General features: G+C 42.9%; 1 protein-coding gene across 10 annotated transcripts in view; it reads right to left on the bottom strand.

The window, feature by feature from the left end:
• SPECC1 (sperm antigen with calponin homology and coiled-coil domains 1) overlaps positions 1–20213 on the bottom strand; it is a 168479-nt gene that overhangs the window by 112027 nt on the left and 36239 nt on the right. For all 10 annotated transcript variants that reach the window (XR_006276237.1, XM_038375246.1, XM_043499483.1 and 7 more), the window contains exon 3: positions 16535–16670. Coding sequence is in view for 9 of the 10 variants with exons in the window: in XM_038375246.1 (XP_038231174.1) it covers positions 16535–16670 (136 nt within the window). In the remaining variant the exon portion in view is untranslated. The remainder of the gene's footprint in view (positions 1–16534; positions 16671–20213) is intronic.

The following is a 20213-nucleotide window of genomic DNA, read 5'->3' as shown; positions in this document are numbered from 1 at the left end:
TGTAGGCAGCAAAGGTAACCTCAACTGGCAGGTTCTAGTAACCAAATACAAACTACTAGAGGCTTACAGACTGCATCTCATGCTAGAGCTCATGCTTAAAAGTAGTAATTTAATTTTAATTTCAAGCAGTAAGTAGACACAAACTGTCACTTCATCTCTCCTCTGGAACAGTTCTGCTATTGTGTGTTCTAGCAATAGTTAAACTCTTCTAACGATGTAGAAGGATCTGTAGTCACATTAGTAGTTTACTGTAGTTTACAGTAGGCCTGCCGCCATGGGAGATACTTTTTTAAATAGCATTTATACAACAACATTCTGAATTGCCATAAGGTTTTTATAGCCCCATTAACTTGTTTATTTCTATTTAAAACTCAAAAAAAAAGAGAGAGACAAATAATTGCAAATCAGAATCCACAATTACCAAAAACAGCAAAAGTAGATTAGCAGCCAATCCCCACCCCACAACAACAAAATGGCCAGACCGCAAAAAACAGAAAACAAAGAACATCTCCCTTCTGTTTCCATCAAAGCGTCTTGCCCATCCTGCAGTTCCACATGCCCATATTCAGCAGTCTTCTTCAAGTACCCAATCAAATGGGTGGACATGCAGCATGTCCTGAAGGTCACCAAATCTGGACTATTTTGAACTAAGGAAGGGACAGTAATTCCAAAGTCAACAGAAAACTCATTCTCTTATAAACCACAGACTCCAGCTCAGCTACTTCACTGATTGTAACTGTGGCAATATTGTACTAGAAGGGAGGCAACTCTCAGGTAGGTTAGGTAGATCACAGTCCATCTAGGTCTTTATGGGTCAAACACCAACACTCCACATGGAAACCAATAGGCAGGCAGCTCTAATCCCAGAGCACTGGTGGCATGTGCGCATGGTAAATTTCTCCACTTCATCTGTGATGTAAGGTACTGCTTAATGTGAATTAGGTGGCATTATCTGACCTTTTGGTTGTATGCCCTTTAGGTAAAGGCCTTTTGTCTGTTTAAAATATCTAGAATACTTTTGGCCCTACATAAACAAATGCTAAAACTTTGATTCTGCAGTGAGAAATGTAGTTATCCTGGGAGGTCATGAATTCAGGATTGTGAATTCAGTGCAGGATTGGAGTTTGGAGAGAAGGATAAATCCACAATTTTAAAAACAGATAGAAACCAGGGGCATGGAAAGTTAGAGAGAGCACAAAAAAATACATAGGTGCATGCTCAAGAAGAATAGAACTGATGTTCCTCCCACCGTTTAGAGGTCCTGCTCTAAGCAACGTACCAGTCAGATTTAGACAACCAGTTTGTTATACTATCCTCAGACTAAGCTGGCTGGATAAAGTGAGTCGGACATGGTTTGCTGCAGGCTTCATCGCTACATTGCAGACAGACTGTTTGTTACAGAATGTACTTTAAAGACAAAGATCAACACAAGACTCTCCATTACAGGGAGCATGCCCGTAGTCCAAGCAGCACAGACAGTATCTGAGGGTACTTGGGTCCCATACACCCTACAACTGGACACATCCAAGGCCTCAGCATGAATCTCAGGCATGGTTAAAACACAGTCAGGTCCCATTTGCATTATAAGTAAGACTGGCCCATGTTTTCACTCTGCCCAGGGACATTTGTGTATGTTAACTTGGAAGCAAATATCACACTAAAGAACTGGGACATCCAAGTCAGAAACAAGTCTTTTAAAAATCATCTTAAAAGCTCTGAAGTTTTGGTGGGTTAGACACCTGTCCTAACGTGCAATCAGTTCTCTCTGAGGTACAGACTTGAATGGTCTCTGATTGGTGTGGTATTTCAGCACCATTGAGGCCAGGAGATATTACTTTACTGCAGACTACACAATGAATTCTGGTTTTCTTCAACAGGAAATATTGACGAGAGGGATTGCATCAGTCAACATAACCTCTTGGGTTAATAAATCTTGACACTGAGCAGTTCAGACATCTGCTTCTTGCTCTGTCATATGAAAGAATGGTGGAAGTGTGTCCTGGGTAGTAAAGCACAGCAGAGTGTGCAGTTGGCAATATGTACAAAAAGTAATCGTGGAGTCCTAGCAGACACCCCGAAATCTAACATTCTAGCAGGGTCAAGGCTGGAGATCAACAATCCTTAATTAAATTAATTAATGCATCCGTTGAAGTGAGCTGCAGCTCACGAAAGCTTATGCTCAAATAAATTTGTTAGGCTCTAAGGTGCCACAAGTACTCCTTTTCTTTTTGTGAATACAGACTAACATGGCTGCTATTCTGAAACCAATCCTTAATTTGACAATGATGGGAAATATTTAGGTTAGAATGGTTCTAACATCTTGATGGGGAGAGTCAAGTGAAACAAGCAGTGGCAACCCAAACCCACGGCAAGGGGTGAGCTGTGGGGGTTTTAGATGTTGCCACCCGAAACAGAAGTAATGGAGACAACAATGATGCTATTTATAGGAGCTTGCAGCTCAATCCATGGATAGTAGAGAAAACGGGGTGTAGACCAGTGATTAATTTCCAGCATGATGCATAGGTAGCAAGTTGTAGAATTCCCCCATGAGGGGCATGTGGCTAGATCCCAGGGGGCTGATTATCCTTCTACACATATAACTTTTCCCCAAGTACTAAAATTAGGAGAGAGAGAGAGAGCGAGAGAGCGTGCACGAACACACGCAACTACCGGAGTCAAGTACCTGGTGGACAGGTATCCAGATCACAAAGCCATCATCCCAGCTGGCACAAATGGGTTGGCAGACTCTGCAGAGAGTCCAAGGGCTCTCCTGGGCAATGTTGAGGCACACTGACTAGGAACCATAAGGGGGTCAACTACCAATGCCTGTGCTGTACCTGGTCTGTGGATTAATATTAGCCCAGGGCTGTTACACTGCACCTGTCACCAGCACTGGATATAGCCATATGAAGGCAGACTATTCTACAAAAGGGCATGTCTGTATCATGCACAATGTCAGGTGCCAAAGAAGCAGGGACTCGCAGCAGCAAACAACAAACTGGGCCATACTGTCTGCATTGAAACTCAGAACAGTGAGCAAATCTGGTATTTTCCACCAAGTTACAAAATAAATCTTTGTGACTAGGACACTTTGAGGTCATGATCAAATTTGTGGGACCAAACTGTAGCCTTCCAAGAATTCATCTGCAAAGCTGCAGTCGACCCCTCCCTCTTCCGTTAGAGCATTAAATCCTCTGAAAAACTGTTGGAAAACTAGCGAGGAATGCATTGACCCTCCTGATAGGCATACTTGGTAGGCCAGGCTAACTTTGACTTCCTTTCTTTTTTTCTATCCCTTTCTCTGAGTAACACACTGGCACCCTGACAAGCCATATTGGCTGTGATACATCTAGGCCTGGAGAATTAGTCTTAAGGACAATTTCTCTTCAAATTAGCTGGAGAAAAGCTGATAATTAACCTAATGCAAGTAATCATGGGGTCACATTAACCCTGCTCTATAACTTTCCTGAAGGTGACTGGATAAGAAACAAAAAAAACCCAAGATGTTTGTGGTATTCTAGGGAGAATCCAGCCCGTTCCCCTTCTATTTAGATGGTGTCCCTAGCTGGACTGCTATGATCTTTGCTGGCATGTTTACAGCTGTAATGGATCTTCCCTATTTGTGTTAGTTTGAGCCAATTAACTGTCAACATATTTAGTGAGTCAAGTCATTAAGGTCCTTAAGGTTTAGCATTTCAGCATCCCCTCCACACACTTGAATCCTTTTAACTGGCTCAGAGCCCAGTGGGCAGACATGTGCCAACAAAATGATTTCCATGGGAATACATAGCAGACGGAGAAGTTCTCTTTAATTTCAGGAGCTGTTTTAAAAATAAGTCATGGGCAAAGCATTAAAACAATAATATAAATATATTAAAGCAAATCTGAATTGTTTAGCTGCCGCACGAGAGCAGGGCAGCAATAAAGTGAACAAAGGAGAACACTACAAGAAACATAGGTCAGCAAATGCCAGTTCCTTCATGTTAACTGCTATGAGTTGACTGCAGACAGGCACCAATGTGCCTCATAAAGAGACTGGGTGTGCTGTTATCCACAACAAAGTCAGTTATCAGAGGCCCTGTCACAGAGTCCTAAAATGCATTGCACTAATTCTGTTCCCTGTGCATTCCAATTATGCAAGAATGCTAGTTATTAGGGGTCATTAAATGGATCCTAGACTAGGTCCACAAAAGTAATACTAGCTGTGACGGGATCCTCCCGGGGTGCCACCTGGAACTGGGGTACCACTGAGTCCACCTGACCCACCAGCCTGGGCTCCCTTTACACTGTACTACTGTGACAGGCCCTCAAGCTCCCTCCAGCACACATACAGGTAAGGACACACCCAGCTGCAGCTACACACAGATGCTGAGATCAGCTCTATATGGGAAGGCTCAGCTAAGGCACCTCCCAGTTCCTAAGGCACGCACCTCCTTCTGGAGCGTAAACCCATAATTACACCACCTTGCGCTGCACAGCCAATTGTACAGTGTAAGTTCATGAAATTCACCCTCTCCCTCAATGTGGAGAGGAATATACACAGCTTTCTGCCCCAAGTTATGATTTCCACACTGGTTTTAGACAAAACAAAGCAAGCTTATTAACTACAAAAGATAAATTTTAGGTGATTATAAGGGATAGCAAAAAGACCAAAGCAGATTACCTAACAAATAAACAAAAACACAAGCTAAGCTTAATATACCAAAGAGACTGGATATGAGTAGCAAATTCTCACCCTAACTGTTGATTTAGGCAGTTTGCAGAGATTCTTGAGGGCAAGCTGCACTTGCTTGCAGCTTAAAACACCAAGTATTCCTGTCACAGGCTAGAAATCCCTCTAGCATAGATTCAGCCCTTCTCCCCAGTCCAGGCCTTGTTCCTCAGGTGCTTTCAGGCATCTCACTGGGCGGGGAAAGAAAAGGAGTACTTGTGACACCTTAGAGACTAAGGCAGGTAGTCAGTGAAGAACCATGATGATGTCACTCCCCTGCCTTAAATAGCTTTTGCAGATGGCAGGAACCATTTGTTTCCCCCCTCTTGGTTTCCACGCCTGGTTAGTGAAAAAACACAGGTATTCCAAGATGGAGTCCAGTACCAGATGATGTGGTCACATGCCCCTGTAGGGACACAGCAGCCATGACTCAGAGGCTGTTTGTAGCATCCTCAGGAAGGCTCCCCAGTAGAAGATTAGCATCTTCTAAGACCTATTGTTCTCCCTAATGGCCCTTTCCAGCCAGCCATCTAGACTGATTGAATTCTGCCTAGTGGGCGTTCCCCAGCTGTAAACATATTTGTAATAGATGCATAGACAATATTCCTAACTTCAGATACCAAAATGATACATGCATACAAATAGAATAATCATATTCAGTGAATCATAACCTTTTCAATGATATCTTACATGACAATCTTGCATAAAATACATCATAATTATGCCATGATCATATCAATAATATTAATATGAAGAATATGAGCCGTAATGTCACACTAGTATTGCATGCCACCTCCAAAGAGGGTCTAGCAGTAGACCCTTTTGGCCTAGGGAAAACAGGGAATGAGACCTAGGTCCTAAAATGTTATCTTGAGAATTTGGTTTCATGCTATCAGGGTTGTTGTCATTTATGCATTAAGAAGAGGGTGTCCCCACTAGCAGCAGAATTAATTCCTTACTCAGGTAGCTCAAAGTACCTACCAAGCCACCCACTTCAAGAGGGAGTGGAAAGAAAGGCCAAGGAAGAAAAATACCTGGAAATTCAAAATTTCACTTTATGGGAACGGATGCAAATAACTCCATCTATTAACTTTTCTCGGTATTTACACTAGAGCTGAACATACAAGTCCGAATATTTTGGCTAAGACTAAGAATAAAGACAAAGGAATGGTGGCAAGGAGGGGACTCAAAGGGATATGCCACATTTCATCCGCTGTCTGTGCAGTCAGTGTTCAAGGCTGAGAGTTTTCTACACCTGTAAAATTAAATGGTGGTTTCCATGTGAGCTTTAACTCCCTTTTATCTCCCTTTTGCAGATGAAATGCGTAAAAGTGTGAACTGAAACAAGGACTGTCACTTTACATTTTAAGGGTCAGGGCGCAAAAAAGGATGCTTAAAGTTGGGCACCTAAATATCTGGGCCCCCACCTTTTGAAATGTCTGGTCTTGGCAATTAGATTAAATCAAGCCTAGAAAATCAGAGGTGAAAACATAAAGCTGAGCCTTATAATAATACTTTATCTTCATCAGTGTGTGTCAATATGAGCATGCAGGGATATATATATGTGCCTATACATTAGCATATGCTTATGAGTCAGGGAGTGGAGCTATGGGTGCATGTACATGTTCAAGTTATTTAGGGATTTTCTACCTTGAAAGCTCCAAAGGAATTTTTGATTTTTCCTTGGTATTCTGTTTCCAGAGCTAGAGCCTCTTTTTCTCCAGGAAAGACTGCAATGGTATTGGAGCCACTGATTGCATCTGTGGCAGATGGCAGAATCCAGCTACATTTCCAGATGAAGCTTTCCAGCATATTTACTGTCCCAGGGAACAGTCATTTGGTTTCTAGTGAGGTCTTGTCATATAACAGCACATACAATGTCATTAGTTTCTCTCACATGCCCCAGTCTGTACCCTTTAGAGGAAAAAAAGACGGCAATTTTACTGAATGCAAGGTACATCAACCCTGCTGCAGACCCAGAGCAGCCTTTGATGTGAAAGATCACAAGAAACAGACACTGTCAAAACTTGATGCATGGTGGGTAAAAGGACCCTAAGCTCAAACAGCCCTTCAAACAGAATCACTTTCCTTTTTCCAGCTCTAATTGGGGCCCATTAGCATTTTCTGGAAAATTTAATTGCCAGCTAGATTTGTCAAGGAGTTTTTAAAGCCACTTATTTAAAAAATAAAAATAAAAAAACCCCTGTTTTGAAGCATCTGACCATTGAAAGAAGGATTCTAGTCCAGCCCAGCTTTACATTAGCACACAGTCACTCTATGTTATGAAACAACACACTGGGTGACACAGACATAAACCTCTGGGAACCTCAAGTCACGAGTACTCTTTTTTCTGAAAGGAAAGAGAGATGCCTCAGTGCATTAACAGAGGAAATGCGACAAACCAACAGACAGTGGTGTGTGATTCCTCTCTAATGCTAATCCTCAGTGAGCCCTTCTGGTCTGGTTTTCCCAGGGGATAGCACATGTCAAACCCAATATCCTTTCCCATAGCTCTAGGGAAAGTAAGGGAAGAGACCTAGGTCACCCCCATGGAGCCAGGCTCCACCTCTTCTAGATATCAGCACTGCCATCACAGAAAAGCTGTAAGCAGTGACATCTGGGAGGAAAACCAGTTTAAAAAAAAAAGATGTGTCCTAGTTATTTATTTAGCAAGTTTTAACAAGTTTATAAATCCCTCCCATGTAAACATAAAAACCCAAACAATCATTACAATAGTTCGCTTTTGTTTCAAGAGACATGATACACAAATATAGTTATCATATCTTTCTATTTACCAGGGTATTAACACATTACAGAGCGAGCATCATTACAACACCAAAAATATTGGGACACACGTTTTAACTTCAGTGGAAACTAGGGAACTCAGAGAGCCCTTGGGAGGGACTACTGGAGTAATGATAAACGTTTGGTTAAAAAAGGATTGTCCTTCCTAAATAGGGTCAATGAAACTGTGTGTGGGCACCAAATATTTATTCAACTGGAAGGCAACTCTGGCAACTTGGCAGGAATCTGAGGGCCTACTAAATTTGCACAAAAAGGATCAAATTGCAAATTTCTCATAATCAATAGTGCCTGCTCAGGCCAAAATGGGCAGTTGGATGCTGGGAGTCAGTCAACACGTTGAATAGACGAGTGGCTGCAGGCCATGCTGTAGAACTCTGTGGGTTGCATTTGGCCCCTGGGCCCTACTTTGGCCATCACTGGCTACACTAACTTTCGTTAAAACACAACAAAGGGTGTCTAAAGAAAAAAACTTGACAGTGGTGTGGGATGGAAGCATAAAGCCTTCAGCTTCCAAACAACCCTGTCTGGTGTACATCTGTATCAATTACCTCTTAATAGAGTGAGGTCATTTAAACATCATTTATTATGCAGCTTCATTTACTGTGATAACAATGTAGCATCCTGACATTGATACTTCTGCCCAAGTGACCTGTGGGTTGTATTCATTTTAGTGGGATGCCGGACACATGAAGGATAATTTAAACTCTTAATTTCCTTAGCGTTTACCTTAAACATATTTCTATGTTGGTGCAGTCTCTGGTCATTACAGTTAATCAACTTAGCAGGCTGGCACAGACAGCAATGCACTTGTTCTGTTGCCTTCACTGAGAAAGTGTGCTTATTATTGCTTCTTTGGTTTAAGGAATAAAAACAAATAGCCAAAAGGTTTCTGATCAAAGGGAGCATAGATTCCAGAAAGCTCCTGGGGTAGTATCTCATTGAAGATGAAAGGGCTGGTTCAGAAAGACATTCTGTAGGGTAAAGATGAGCCAGATGAGTTTGTCTCCATGCAGGTATATTTTAGTCTCTGGGAGCTAGGTAGAAAGGAGAGAGAAGTCTTTGGGATTTCCTATTTCCCTTACTGAGGGCCATCTATGCTCATCTGAAAATTTTCCTAGCAGAAGACATTCCTATCTATTTATTATAGGGTCAAAATATGGCTGCCATCATGTAGAGGCATTAGCAGTGGTGGAGGAGAGAAGAGGGGACTGGGAAGTCCCTTCCCTCCCCCAAACACTCCCATGCATGCAGGAGTCATAATGCTGCTGCTGCCTAAACACCCTGATGGCAAACGGGGAGGGGTAGATGCTGCTACACCTGTTCTGTACTGATGAGGGCAACCCTCACTTCCCCGTGTTCCTGGTGCCCCCAAGGCTTCCCCTTACCTTCACCGGCACAACACCCTTCCTACCACCACTGCTTCTCCTCCTCCCCTGCGGAACCTGAAGGGCCAGATTAAATCGGCTGGCTGGTCAGCTGTGGCCCACGGGCTGTAGTTTGCCTACACCTGCTATAGTTGGTAAAGTGCTCAGAATCTCTATAAAACATGAGATAGTAGCAACAGCTAAAATCATCCTGGGGATCTCAAACTCAGACAAACCTTTAGTGGGGAGGCAAAGAGTTCTACTGAAAAACAAATGTGTTTTTTTTAGGTGAGGTGAATAGCTCTTTATAGGTTCAGGCTTCACCCATGAACAAACAAATGAGCCAGCAAAGCAGCCTAGCAAAATAAACAAACCCGCCCTGCTATTTACATTAGGAGATTAATTGATGCGGGGTACTGCAGCTGACAGAATTTGATATCAACGAGTATCATCTCTCCATCCTGCCGAGAGCTTTCAGCTCAGCTCAGCTCTGCACATGCCCAGCCCACTCACACTCCCTATTTTCATCTGGCTTCTCTCACTCATGCACACAAGATCACATTTGGAAAGGTGAGTGTTTCAGTTGATGAACCTGCTAGGTAATAGCTGCTGCTGCTGGAAATACAGGGGGTGGGAAGTATACCAGAGAGATTAAACTCAACAGTCCTTTGGAGAATTTACAAGTGGAATCCAGAAAGTTTATAAACTGGGATTCTGCAGAAAACTATAGGGAACAGAGCCAAGATTTCTACTGATTTGCTGTGTAACCTTGGACAAGTCACAGCACCTTCTGTGCCTCAGTTTCTCCATTTGTACAGTGAGGCTAATATGTGACACTCCTTCAAGGTAAGTAAATGACTTAGGCCATGTCTACACTAGCACTTATGTCAGCCAAATTTTTGTAACTCAGGGGTGTAACACCCCCTCACCCAGGGTGACATAAGTTTTGCTGGCATACACGCTCATATGCAGTGCTAAGTTGGTGGGTGACGCTCTCCCACCAACATAGTTACTGCTGTTTGTTCAGCTGGTTTTATTATGTTGACGGGAGAGCTCTCTCCCATCTGCATAACACGGCTACACAAGCACTCTTACAGCAGCACGGTTGTTATCAGTACAGCTGTGTCACTGTAAGCTTGTAAGTGTAGACATGACCTTAGTATGTAACATGCTTTTTATATCTTCTGACGAGCGGTAGCGGAGTTCAAGGTTATTATAACGTGATGTCCCCCTTTAAGGTGCCACTTGATGTACTGGGATACCACTGAGCCTGCCTGTTCTGCCAGCTGGGCCCCCTTTATCCTGTCTTACTGAGCCAGGCTCTTAAGGCTCCTCTAGCACACACACAGGCAGGGCCACACCCAGCTGCAGAAAGACACAGACTCGGAGATCAGCTTTGGGAAGGCTCAGCTTAAGGGACTTGCCCCAGCACTCAGGTGCCTACCTCCCTTGGCATGCAGACCCAAAGGTATATTGTCTTGCGCTGCATAGAAAGATCTGCACAGCGCAAGCTCATAAAAATTTGCCCTCTCCCTCAATGTGAAGAGATATATACAGAGCTTCTTGCCCCCCACCAGACTGCACAAACTGGGTTTAATTATAAACAAAACAAATTTATTAACTATATAAGGGATAGCAAACAGAACAAGGCAGATTACTGAGCAAATAAGACAAAATAAACTTAGTATGTGTAAGATCTTAAAGAGACTAGTTTCGAGAAGAAATTTCTCACCCTAAATGTCATTTTAGGCAAGTTGCAGAGTTTCTGTAGCTTAGAGTTTCAGTTATTTCTTCTTACAGACTGTACCCCTGTCTCAGGCTGGACTCACCCCTGCCTTCCCCCTCAGGTCAGTTCCTTTGTCCCTGCAGGTACTTTCAGCAGTCTTTCTTCTTAGGTAGGAAATGGAGGAGAGTCCTGTTTGCCTTCCTCTCAGTCTTAAATATGATTTAGATAAGGCAGGAATCTTTTGTTTACCAAACTTGACCTCTCCCTCCTGTTAGTAGAAAATTACTAGAAGTCCAAGATAGTGCTTAGTATCAGGTGACAGGACCACCCGATTAAGGCCTTGTCTACACTGCCACTTTACAGCACTGCAACTTTCTCGCTCAGGGGTATGAAAAAACACATCCCTGACCGCTGCAAGTCTCAGCGCTGTAACATGGCAGTGTAGACAGTGCACCAGTGCTGGGAGCTATTCCCCTTGTGGAAGTATTTTTTTTTAAATAGCTCTGGAAGAGTGCTGGTGCCGTGACTACACGGCCACGTAACATTGGTAGTGAAGATATGCCCCTAGTAGCATCACAGATACCTCCCAGGATGACTCTCAGGAAGGAGAGAGATTAGTATCTTCATCCGATGGAGTGAGCTGCAGCTCACGAAAGCTTATGCTCAAATAAATCTGTTAGTCTCTAAGGTGCCACAAGTCCTCCTTTTATTTTTGCGGATACAGACTAACATGGCTGCTACTCTGAAACCTTCACAGTCTTGTTTCCTCTTAATGGCCCATCAAGGCTGATGGCATGTTGTCTGGTGGATGTCTCCCAAATACACACCTAGTTGTAATGAAGAAAAGGAGTACTTGTGGCACCTTAGAGACTAACAAATTTATTAGAGCATAAGCTTTCGTGAGCTAAGTGAGCTGTAGCTCACGAAAGCTTATGCTCTAATAAATTTGTTAGTCTCTAAGGTGCCACAAGTACTCCTTTTCTTTTTGCGAATGGTTACATAGTCCACATTCCTAACTTTAGATACAGAAATTATACATGTATACAAACTGGATAATCGCATTCAACAAACCATAACCGCTCCAATTATATCTTACATGAGCCATCTTGCATGAAGTATATCTTAGTTATGACATTCATACCATAACCATATTTCTACGAAGAATGTGGGGTAGAACGTCAGTTAATATTTAGTTTCATTTGTAAACCTAAAAAACTTCATAGTTTGGGAAAGGCTGACCTTCCTGTAACCCTGAGATCCAAGGATGAGAGGGACTCCAAAATTTACCAGCTTGGGTACACACCTTTATAGCTATACCTTTTCAACCAATTTATTTACTACTTAGCTTGATAGATGCAAACATTACATAGGCATTTCCAAAGACCTTCCCCCATTCTCCTCCAGTTTTGTTTTTCCTCCAGCTGCTTTTGTTACAAAAGAACATTCTGATCAACAGCTGTAGGAGCTTTAGAAATCTGGCCTTTAAGTTTAAAAAAAAAAAAGTCTCTAATTCAGGACTCCCCATGGCAAGAAATAACCCTGTGGAACAGGAATCTACATCCAAGGCTTCTCTCCCTGTATGTATCATTTCATTTTACATACACTTTCAAAACAGCCAGGAATTTATGTAGCCAAACATCACAAAACAGGAATTCTAGCTTGGGATCTGTCTCCAGTTCCGTTCGCTCAGACTCCACTTGCCAGGGGGAGGGAGGGGGTTGGCCCGGTCTTCCTTTAAGATGCCTCTGATTTACTGCATTAGCTTCTAAGGAGGTAGACAGGGTAGTCTGTGTCAGCATAAAAAGAATGGTGTGCATGGCTTAAACTCCATGAGGGACAGCCGACACACCACAGACTGTGTTTAGACAGGCAAGAGTGGTGTTAATTATTTATTATCTGAGACATTGGGAACACACACTATTGCTCAAGGTCACCAAAACAAATGCAGGAGGGTTATGCTGAAAGGAGTATGCAACCTAGGCATTTTTGGTTTCAATAATTTGTTTCTTTTAAATTATAGCACAGCAATAATGTTACAGACTCACCACAATATACAATCTGAGTTTGCATAGTGTCCTTCAGATAATACTGCATTATAGATAAGTAACCCAACTACTGACTCAAATAAGAACAAAAGGAAGAGTGAAAGGAACAGGCATAAGTAATGCAGAAAAGAAATGATGATTTCACTTGAGACCTGGAAGAAGGTGGTGTAGAGTTGAAAAGGCAGAGAGATACAAAGGCTGTTCCTGAGTGTAGAAGCTGTGGAGAAGAGTGGGTTCTCTCACACCAAGAATGGGCTAACACTGAATGAGGTGGGACAGGAGAGGGCAGTGCTAGACTTGCAGAGGGAGTAGGAAGGGGAGTGGAGTGAGGCTAGCGAAAGGTTCAAAACCAGACAGGGAAATTCTGAAGTGGAACTTGAAAGGAAGAGGAGCCAATGGAGTCTGTTGCAGCTGGGGGCAAAGAGGTCTCGCACTGTTTGTATGGCATGGTGTGGGTCTGCATTCAGCACACAAGAGAGTCTGGAATCCTGAGACATGGGAGGCCAACCCCACAATTCCTGCCCAGGAGAAACATCCAGAAAGTGAGCACGAGCATCAGACCTTTGGGTCCTCTGTTGGCAGGTGCAGAAATACATGCTCCCATGCAGATCACAAATGCAGGCAAAGGCATAGCGAGAAGAAAGCTGAATGTCAAAACCAGAGGCCTCTGGGTCAGACAGAGAGGCCAAAAGGAAAGAGGTACCAAGAATTCTAAGCTAATGTCAGCGACACTATACCCACCTGGATTTCCCAAAACTAAAGTTTCACATTTCCCAGCCAGGCAAATATGCTCCCTATCTTGATTCTGCATTCAAGCTACTATTGCAGCTTAGCCCTGTCCACTGCTAAAGACACCTTGGAGTTACTGCTTCAGTGGGGTCCCAGTTACTGCACTTGCTGCAGCTTCACTTCTCTCTGTTAAACCTTTTCTAAAGTCTCTTTCTCTCAACACAGGAGATTTCCCAAGGGGCACTCAGTGACCTCTGTCACTTCTGGTCCTAATCTTTCTATAGGTGAGGACATACTGTATTATCATTTCACCTTCAGTATCTGTTCTTAGCATGCCTATGGAATGAGAGCATTCAGCTTTATATCCTCCTTCCTGCTTTTTTTTTATATTATATATAGGGGCGTGAGAGAGTGCGCCCACTGAAAACTCACCTGTTGCCATCAAAACTTTCCAGTGCCTGAGCAAACATTCTCATGGTACAATCAGAAAAAGAGGAAGCCATAAGAATGAGCCTAGATCCCCCCTCAAAGCCCTCCCAACTACTTCCCTGATGAAAGGCTGCAGGATCTGGTGTGTCCATGCACATACAATATGTAAAGCACCTCGGTCTATTCTCCGCATTAAAGGGGACTTTATGAATTTAAGATTTAAATGATTACTGATTATTTGTGTATTACAAAGCCACAGATGTACATTCTCAAACTTGTGTTGATCTTGCTCAGTGTGAATGTTCTCCTTCAGAATTAAACGCGTGCTGAAGCAAAGCTGAATGCTCGGTCAGCTACCAGTTCTAAGGTGGAAGAACAATATTCAAATTTCATCTGGTCACTAGGAACCAAATCAAGATAGACAGATAGATAGATATAACTTCTAAAGAGTCATATATCCTATTCTCCCTTCCCCCCTGTTCTATAGGCCTGGGGGATGAGTTCTCAAGTACAGAGCCTCTGCTTTTATATCTGACATGTGTATTCCATTCTGGGATCCCTACAGTGATGCTGCTCTGGTTGCATTCCCAGGATCCCATGCTGCAGTATCTGGGAATGTTCTTTTCCTCCTCTCACTGCCCCGAAGAATCTTTGGCCAGCATGACTTTGTTGGCTGCAGAAACCCGAATGCCTCCATGAAATGCGAGTGACAAGCCTCCAGTAAATTCTAGTGTCTTGGCTTTGCTTTACTGAAGAATAGGATCTGTGTTTGGGTTATTATGATGCCTTTACAATGTTACATTATGCACCACTCAGTTGAAGGGAATAAAAATTTCCATAAAGTTTTTATCCCTCATTGGTTAGCAACATTGCTCTGCCCACTGCCTGAATGCTGGCAAACCCTACAGAGGCCATGATAAATAGTGAGGTCATGGGCAAATTTAATAAGGTCTTGCATTCTCTCTGAAATGCCACCAGAGAGCAGACAAAAGCGTGTTTGCTGAGCTCACCAGGGAAAGCTGAGCGTTTGCACAGAGTACTTGGTATGCAGATGGCGTGGCTGGCTGCCTTTGGAAACTGGTGCAGAGCTGAAAGCAATGGGAAAGAGCGGAGGGGCAGAGCTCACCATGAAAAGGCATTGGGGACAAGCTCCATATGAGGCCACTAGGTCAACGTGCCACCTCACCACCCTGCTTGGAGTCTTTTTTTTTAAACTCAGCCTCTTGCTGCCTCTGCTGTGTGAGGAGAGGTGGGTCTGCACAATTGCAAGAGGAGAGGAGACCTCTGAGAGACAATCTGTCTCTATTAAGATGTGATCCACTCTCAGAAAAAGTTTGAGGACTCCTAAATTTATTTCATTATTAGGCATTGGACTGGGCTTGGCTATAATGCTGTGTATGTCTAGTCTGGGACAATGAGACGTTTCCCTTTTACAATGAGTAGGATTCTTTTTGGAGGACCCTGCTGGGTTTCAACAGTAGCATGGAACAGCCCCATCCCCTCAGGAAGCACTGATGAGAGAAAGGCCTCATCATGTCTTAGCACCAGCTACTAGTTCCACCTAAAAAGAAAAGGAGTACTTGTGGCACCTTAGAGACTAACAAATTTATTAGAGCATAAGCTTTTGTGAGCTACAGCTCACTTCATCGGATGCATTCGAAGTGAGCTGTAGCTCACGAAAGCTTATGCTCTAATAAATTTGTTAGTCTCTAAGGTGCCACAAGTACTCCTTTTCTTTTTGCGAATACAGACTAACACGGCTGCTACTCTGAAACCTGTAGTTCCACCTAGTGACTCTTCTTTGTAACTGGCCAATATGTGAAGCTCCTACAGTTCAGGACCATTACATCTGAATTGAGAATGACAAAACGCACAAGCTTTGGGCATAGCAATTCAATTAACATTTCTGCAATGCTTCTGAAAACTTTTGTTTAATTCACAAAAAACACTTTCACTCCTGAATTATACAGATGAACGTTATAACCCATGTTATTTACTGCAATCAATATTGAAAAACAAGGCACAATGAATCCTAAATACAATAATCTGTATATGAAGACAATATTGTGTATGCTAAACAGCTAAGCAACACATTTAATAGGATTACCAGCATTTTAAGAACTGTTATGCCACTGTTAAGTTACCCATTATGACAAGTATATGGACTGAAAATGAATTCAATAAAATAGCTAACATATTGAATTAAAATCAAAGGCTGGGTACAGCTGATCCAGCAGTAAAAACACATGAGGATTGGGAAAAAGAACTATGATTTTGCTAATTTTACAGTTTGAAAAGGTTTTTTTTTTCCTTTTTTCCACAAAAGGCAGTTGATTTTTTATCACCCTGTAAAAATGACAAAATTTTGTCTAGTGTCAAATGTGGGAAAACTTTCTATTTTCTCCAGGAGTAGAAATTCACCATTGTTTGCCATAATAAAATATGGTCATTGGCAGAAAAGGCAAAACTTCTGCCTGGATCAAACTTGGGAAAACTGATAGCTTTACTCCACTCCGACATTGTGGTGGAACATGGACTTTAAGGTGTGTAGGCTATATTCAAAGGTATGTCTGTGAGGCACAGAAAGTTCTCTGCCAGTGTCATCCCCAACATTAATATTATAGTGGGAAAGGATTCACTGCGCTACTGAGATGATCATATGAGAGACTCAACTGGGAACTTGGTAAACTGAGCAAAATTGATCCACCATCCAGTTTACTCTTACCTGTGCTGGACTTCAGTCGATTCTCAGCAAGCTCAGAAATTGCTCCTGTTGTAATGGTCTTCTTCAGTCTGGAGACCCCAGAAGCTGCTGTCACCCCTGGCTTTGTTAACATGTCATCACTGCTAGCTCTTTTTAGCTGCAAGAAAGAGAGAGATCTTGTGAGAAACCAGAATGAGAGATCTGGTATGCCCATGAGCTAGATGATTTTACAGACATACAAGTTGAAAGAAAAAAGTGGTGACACACTTGGAGAAGGGAGTATTTCTGGAAAAGGAAACCCATAGAAATATTGCTTTTGGAACAGTAATCTGGAGTCATTTCTGAACATTCAGAAGAGGGGAATATCCTTCTCCCATACATTAGAGGGATTTTCCCAGCTTGGCACCAAGGAGGTCACTGCAATGCAAGGACATATTTTCCTTTGGGCCAAGACCCAGGACAACATCCTGCAGGCTGAGAAAGAAATGAGACTGATTAAATTTGACTCAGATACCAGGCCTAATGGACACCACTGGCTACTCCCTGATCCCCTGAGGCAGCAGGCTCAGTGCATTCATGCATGTACTTGAAATGTATCTACTAGGTAGGATTATTGGTACCAAATTCAACAGCCTGCCATGGTGGGGAAAAGCATTTTTGTATTAATTCCTGCCTTTCAGTGAAGTGGACCAAGAGGCAATGTGGGTTTGGTGATGCAGCCTATAGTGGGGGGTGAGGGAGGGAGAACTAAATAAGCAATGACTGAGGAGATGGGGTGAAAAATTCCCAGAGTCCCATTCAAAAGCTCCTGATCATCAGTCACTGCACTAGAAACTTCTCCCCAGGTCCTGGTTGGAGTTGCATTTGTTCAAACGTGTAGGCTTCTGAACATAAAGAAAACAAGCAGCTGAGGAAACTGAAGCACAAAGCAGGCCAGGAACGATATAAAATAACTGGCATCTCAATGCACCCCTATGCCACAAAAGGTACTAGGCCTTGGAAGGATCTGTTGCTTTCTATTTATGTTTCAGCTGAGGCCATTTTACAAGGCCCTACTGTGCTCCAGCAGTGACTTCATATCCTGACCTGGGAGGGCCAGGCATTTCTAATGGAGAGTCTGTCTGCTCATTCCCATCTCTCTGCCAAGCAAGAATTGATGGTTAGCTGCATTATAAACTCTGCTTTGTGATATGAACAACGAGCACACTAGGGATTGAGCCAAGACCCCAAACTCATTTAGCTGAGGACTGCAGGCTGCTTCATCAAAAGGAAAGAGCAGAGAACACAGTTTCCTCCCTCCCCCCCCTGCTGCTGGTGATGGCTCATCTTAAGTGATCACTCTCCTTACAGTGTGTATGATAAACCCATTGTTTCATGTTCTCTGTGTGTGTATATATCAATCTCCCCTCTGTATTTTCCACCAAATGCATCCGATGAAGTGAGCTGTAGCTCACGAAAGCTTATGCTCAAATAAATTTGTTAGTCTCTAAGGTGCCACAAGTCCTCCTTTTCTTTTTGCGAATACAGACTAACACGGCTGCTACTCTGAAATCTACTATCACAGTTATTTTCAAAGGGAAATCCTTTATCTTAAGTCTGGTATCACTTCAGTTGTTTAGACCTTCAGGGGCTTCATTTATTGAACAGCAGTGAACAAAGCTAATCCAGGACAGTTTGGTAGGTGCCGGTGCTAGCATCACTACTGGGAGGTGCAGGATTTGATTTTCAGCGTGAAAACGGAAGAATGTATCCAAGAGAGGGCATTTTGCTCTTCAGATCGCCAGAGGGAATCATTCACAGCACAGAAATGCACCAGCTCTCAGGTTTAGACAAAGAAGCTGCAGAAACCTCCAGATTATTATCCATCGAGCCCCAGTGATGTGGTTCACAAACTTGGAAGAAGACAAGATACCTGCCCCAAGGCGTGCTCTAAGCAGGTATTTAAATGGAAGTGTGCTTGATGCACAGGAACTGGAAGCATTGGTGTCCTGTAAAAAGCATAGCTAAGGGAGCATGAAGGAGGACCTTCTATTTAGAGGAAGAAGCAGATAATTGGTACTCAAGATGCTCAGGCAATTCAGGACCCACTAAACTGAACTAATTACAGCTGCTCCTCAGGGGACACATCTAGTGTGACTGCAGATTTGTCCCCTCCTAGGCATTCAAGAAAGCCCTTTGAGCATGCAGGATGTGGGAGGGATTTGCAATCTCAGGAGAAGTGACCTATTTACAAGCCTGAAACGTAATGGTATATGTGGAGCTGCTGCATCATACTTGCTCAGGCATTCAAAAAACATATACTAGAATAAAGTTTTCCTACTTTAAAGTTTCCCAAAGTATGAAACAAATTTATGAATAAGGCTCTACTAGTACAGTGACTCCGTATACAAACTGTGTTCAGTAACAGATGCACATTTTTTCCCAAGAGAGGAAATGCTAGGCAGGACAGCAAATTTATGTCCATAGGACTTCCAATTGGACAACCCACCCAAAGCTGACAAAAAGGATCTTGCTTTAATGTGTCAAAGATTGGCACTGCTAACGATGCAGCATCTCCTCTTCCAGGACTGCACTGCAGTGTCAGCACTGGGGTTGAGCCAAAGTCCCAGTGTGACATTTGAACCAGGTCCTCCAGACATATGGCAAGGTGCCAACCTGACCTACTACAGGGCACAAGATATATAAATATAAGAGATATTCAAGCATATATTTGAATGTAGTTTTTATTGGTTGAATTTCCACTAGCCAGCTCACCACTATGTATGTTAATATTCCAAAATCTAAAACTGGCTGCTAACACCAGAGTTTAGTCAGTAAACTTTACTGCACCGGAAAAAACAAGACACTTTTTTTCCTGGTAATCCAAGTTCATTCTAGAGACGTAGTCAGGAAAATTCATGCAAATCTGAAAGACCAAAACACATATGCTTCACAAGGAAAACATTAAATGATGTTGGCCTAAACCAGTGTAAGGAGGAGTCCATCTCAAAACCCTCGCCAGTTGCTTTTCCCTTTTTGTGCACTTCCACAGCTCAGACTAAGAGAGAGAAGTTTTTAAGCATCTTAAAAATCAAAGGCATTGTAGCATCTCTCTAGACTAGAGAGAGATGTTGGTGGATAGAAAGAGATGAGAAGGGAGATTATACTACAAATACATGCCATGATTAGTGGGTTCCTGAATTGTAATTTTTTTAAGCAAGGTCAAATCTCTCTTAGCTCCAATTTTCTCTCTCTTTAATCTCTTCATCTGACTCAGTCTGTGGTTTCCCAGACTCCGGGAGCATGTGAGCTTTGATAGCCAAAGCGTTGATCTACTGCAGGAAACCAGACATCTGAAGTTTTGCATTTTGGCAGGGCCTTTGCCAGTTCATTCCTCAGAGCAAGACAGAGCAATCTGACTTTCTGACCTCTGGAGAAGTCTCCATTCAGTTTCTCTACAGCAGCTTTTACCAAGTTCACCACCTTTCACGGTGCCAAGTGCACCTTACTGCCCAGTCTGTCTTTCCACAGCCCCTCCCTAACTTTTCCCTTTGATCATATTTTGTTTTTACAGTAGTTGCTCAGCAGCTTAGAGATCACTGAGGCAGCTAGAAAGAAAACACCATGTTCTTTAAAAGATGTACAATTAAACATATCAGGTTCCCTTGCCTTCCTGCCCCCATATACCTCTACGACACTCGCTCAGAAGTGGCAGCACAGC

This window comes from Dermochelys coriacea, chromosome 17, assembly GCF_009764565.3.
Source record: "Dermochelys coriacea isolate rDerCor1 chromosome 17, rDerCor1.pri.v4, whole genome shotgun sequence".
Taxonomy (NCBI): Eukaryota; Metazoa; Chordata; order Testudines; family Dermochelyidae; genus Dermochelys; species Dermochelys coriacea.
The sequence above is the reverse complement of the archived record's forward strand: the minus strand, read 5'-3'. Positions and strand labels throughout refer to the sequence as shown.